The 3,167-nt window shown below is 46.5% G+C and overlaps 1 protein-coding gene across 1 annotated transcript in view; it reads right to left on the bottom strand.

Moving 5' to 3' along the window:
* Positions 1–87: 87 nt before the first annotated feature.
* The window catches only part of LOC109937818 (slit homolog 1 protein-like), a 200,427-nt gene continuing 197,347 nt past the window's right edge, over positions 88–3,167 (bottom strand). Inside the window, exons 30-31 of the mRNA XM_048609217.1 lie at positions 2,677–2,816; positions 88–212 (exon numbers count right to left, since the gene is read on the bottom strand). Of these exons, the coding sequence (XP_048465174.1) occupies positions 88–212; positions 2,677–2,816 (265 nt within the window). The remainder of the gene's footprint in view (positions 213–2,676; positions 2,817–3,167) is intronic.

Here is a 3,167-nt window from a genome sequence, read left to right as displayed (position 1 = left end):
TGCGTAAAACCTAAACGTATTCCGTGACTAACCTATAATACAGTTAGTGTCTGATCTGATTAGATCTTTTTAGTTCCAATGCTTTACTTACTTGAGCCCCTTGGCAGTAACTGCACATTTGGAGTCTTGCTGGCACGGGTTTAACTCAGGTGAGCAATGATCAACCACCTCCTCACACAGATCACCTATAGAGACAGAGAACAGGGTCACACCTGGGTCAGGATGCAACTCATACACAACATCCACAACATGCTTCTGACAGCTTTGGAGCAACAGTGGCTCTGTGTGTAGCACTCTCACCCTTTGATCTAAGTGGTTCTGGGTTCAAATCTCACTCCAGTAACCTGAGTATAACACGTAGGTAAATGCTTGCTTACTCAGCACTGAGGGAGTGCTGTACTGTCAGATAGACTGTTATTCCAAAGCAGGTGACGAACTAGAGTCCTGTTTACACTCTTTGGTCTAAGTATGTTGAAGCAGAGGATTTATTCCTCAACCAACATCTTTAAGAATTGATAATCACCAACACATTGCTGTTTCTGGGATCATACTGTGTACAAATTGGTTGCTACATTGCTGCAGTGAAAGAAGAAGTACTGAATTGGCTGTAAAACACTTTTTGACATATGAAGATTGCAAAAGATGCTGTGGAAATGCAACCTTCTTTGTTCTTTGAAAGCGCCCCTTCTCTCACAAAACTTTATTTGCAACAGCTTCCTTGAATTAGTCATCACTCTGGGGTTACACCTTGGGGTTGTAGGTTCTGTGTACTTGGCACAGCCTGAGTTTAGAAGTGTGAAGTGTGATCTAATTGAAACATCTCAGATTCCCGAAGGGATTGTCAGGGTGGATACTGAGAAGATGTGATCCTCCCAACAACCTGTCCCTTGTCAGAAGATCAGAGAACCTGGGGACACAGACTCAGGGTAAAGGGGGCAGACTGAGGACTGAGATCAGGGGGATATTTCTTCACCGATGCAGCTGTGAATCTTCAGATTCTCTCTCCTCTCAGCACAACCAAGAGCGAGTCGAGGAGTATGCTCCTGATTGACATTGCAGAGTTTTGGGAATGAAAAGATAAAGGAACAGAGTGGGAAGGTGAAGGTAGAAGCTCAGTCGTGATCTTACTGAATAGCACAGCAGCTTGATGGGCCAAATGGCTATTTCTGATGTGATTATGAGAAATAATGTGAATAAGAGTGAGAGCGAGAAATCTCTTAGAGAATCCGCCCTGCTGTCTCAGTGCTGATGGTGAGGGAATCGTGTGTTTAATTTCCTGGACAGAGAGAGCTACTGATCCAGCACATCTACTGGTTCCTGAGCCAGCTTTCCTCATCTCTTAATTCTTAATTAGCAGTCTGCTGCTGGAGATGACTAATGTCTAATTGAAGGGAATTGCTAATTTGTAATTATTCAAACCAAGCCTTTGTGCAGAGTTGGATGCAGCAATCAGCATGTAGCAGGGGAGACAATATTCTGCACAAAGCCAACATTCACAGGTGCTGCACACAATTGTTTACCCACACAGTGGATATCACTGGTCTGAAATGTTCACCTCCCACCCTCCAAATCAACTCCATCCTTGTATCCCACACCGCGAGTGGAAATGCTGCCTCAGTGGGTAGTGCTCTCTCATTGCTGTGTTAAAACTTGCGGGTTCAAACCAGCCCCACTCCAGGGACAAAAACAGAAGTTGCTGGAAAAGCTCAGCAGGTCTGGCAGCACCCGTGAAGAGAAATCGGAGTTAATGTTTCGGGTCCAGTGATCCTTCGTCAGAAGTGCAGAGACATTGATGCTCCTGCTGCAGGATTGAAGGGGTGCTGCATTTCCACAGGCATTGTCTTTCAGCTGAAGGGTTGAAGACAGGTCCTGCCTGCCCAATCAGGTGGGTGACCCATTGGAAGGTGAGCAGGGATACATCTGGGAAAAACACAGAAAAATAGCTGGGGAAGTGCAGCAGGTCTGGCAGCATCCGTGAAGAGAGTTAACAGAGTTTTTAAGAAAGGTGTTATTACATCTGGACTCCTCAACCAATTTTTGGCCCTTAGCCCATATCATAAAAATATCTTTGCTCATTATCTCACTGGTGTGTGTATCTGTATGTGAGAGAGAGAGAGTGTGTGCATGTGTGTGTGTCTGTCTCGAAGGAGTGTGTATCTGTGTGCGTGTGTGTGTGTCTGTGTCAAGGGAGTGTGTATCTGTGTGTGTGTGAGAGTGTGTGTGTGAGTGTGTGTGTGTGTGTGAGAGTGTGTGTGTGTGTGTGAGAGAGAGAGAGTGTGTGTGTGTGTGTGTGTGTGTGTGTGAGAGAGAGAGTGTGTGTGTGTGTGTGAGAGAAAGAGTGTGTGTATATATGTGTGAGAAAGAGAGTGAGAGAGAGTGTGCGCGCATGCATGTGTGTGTGTCTGTGTATGTGAGTGTATCTGTATGTGAAGAAAGTGTGTGTGTGTATGTGTGTATATAAGTGTGTGTGTGTCTGAGTGTTTGTGTGAGCTTGCTGTGAGTAAATTGGTAGCTGCCTGTCCTACATTGTGGTAGTGATTATACTTCATAAGCACTTAAATGACTGTCAAGAGCTTTCAGATGTTCTGAGATTGGGAAAGGTGCTACAGAAATGCAGCTCTTTCTTTAGTAGCCTGTAGCCAAGGCCGGTCAGTCTTGCTAGGTAACTGCCTGTACCTGTGTGATGTGGGGGACACAGGCAGGTGTAGTTACTGATTCCATCCAAACAGGTAGCACCATTTCTACAAGCGTTTTCTTCACAGTCATCAATATTGGTAGCACAGGTGTTCCCCTGGAAACCGTCTGGGCAGGTACACCTGTCAGAGGAACAAGACGATGAAACTAAAGTTCGCTCAAAGACACTCACTCCTTCCCAACAGAAAAAAAACCTCATCCCAGTCTGTCCAGTTGTCGTTTAATCCAACTTGACGACAGAGAGTGAACGCCACTGCCCTATTTAACCAGTCCCCAGTGACTTCAGTCTCTGCCACCTCCAGCCTGGTACTGAGGGAATGCTGCACTGTCAGAGGGTCAGTGCTGAGGGAGCGCCGCACTGTCGGAGGGTCAGTACTGAGGGAGCGCCGCACTGTCAGAGGGTCAGTACTGAGGGAGCGCCGCACTGTCAGAGGGTCAGTACTGAGGGAGTGCCGCACTGTCAGAGGGTCAGT

This window comes from Rhincodon typus, chromosome 20 (genome assembly GCF_021869965.1).
Source record: "Rhincodon typus isolate 14 chromosome 20, sRhiTyp1.1, whole genome shotgun sequence".
NCBI classification, from domain to species: domain Eukaryota; kingdom Metazoa; phylum Chordata; class Chondrichthyes; order Orectolobiformes; family Rhincodontidae; genus Rhincodon; species Rhincodon typus.
This window is presented reverse-complemented; position numbering and strand designations above follow the sequence as displayed.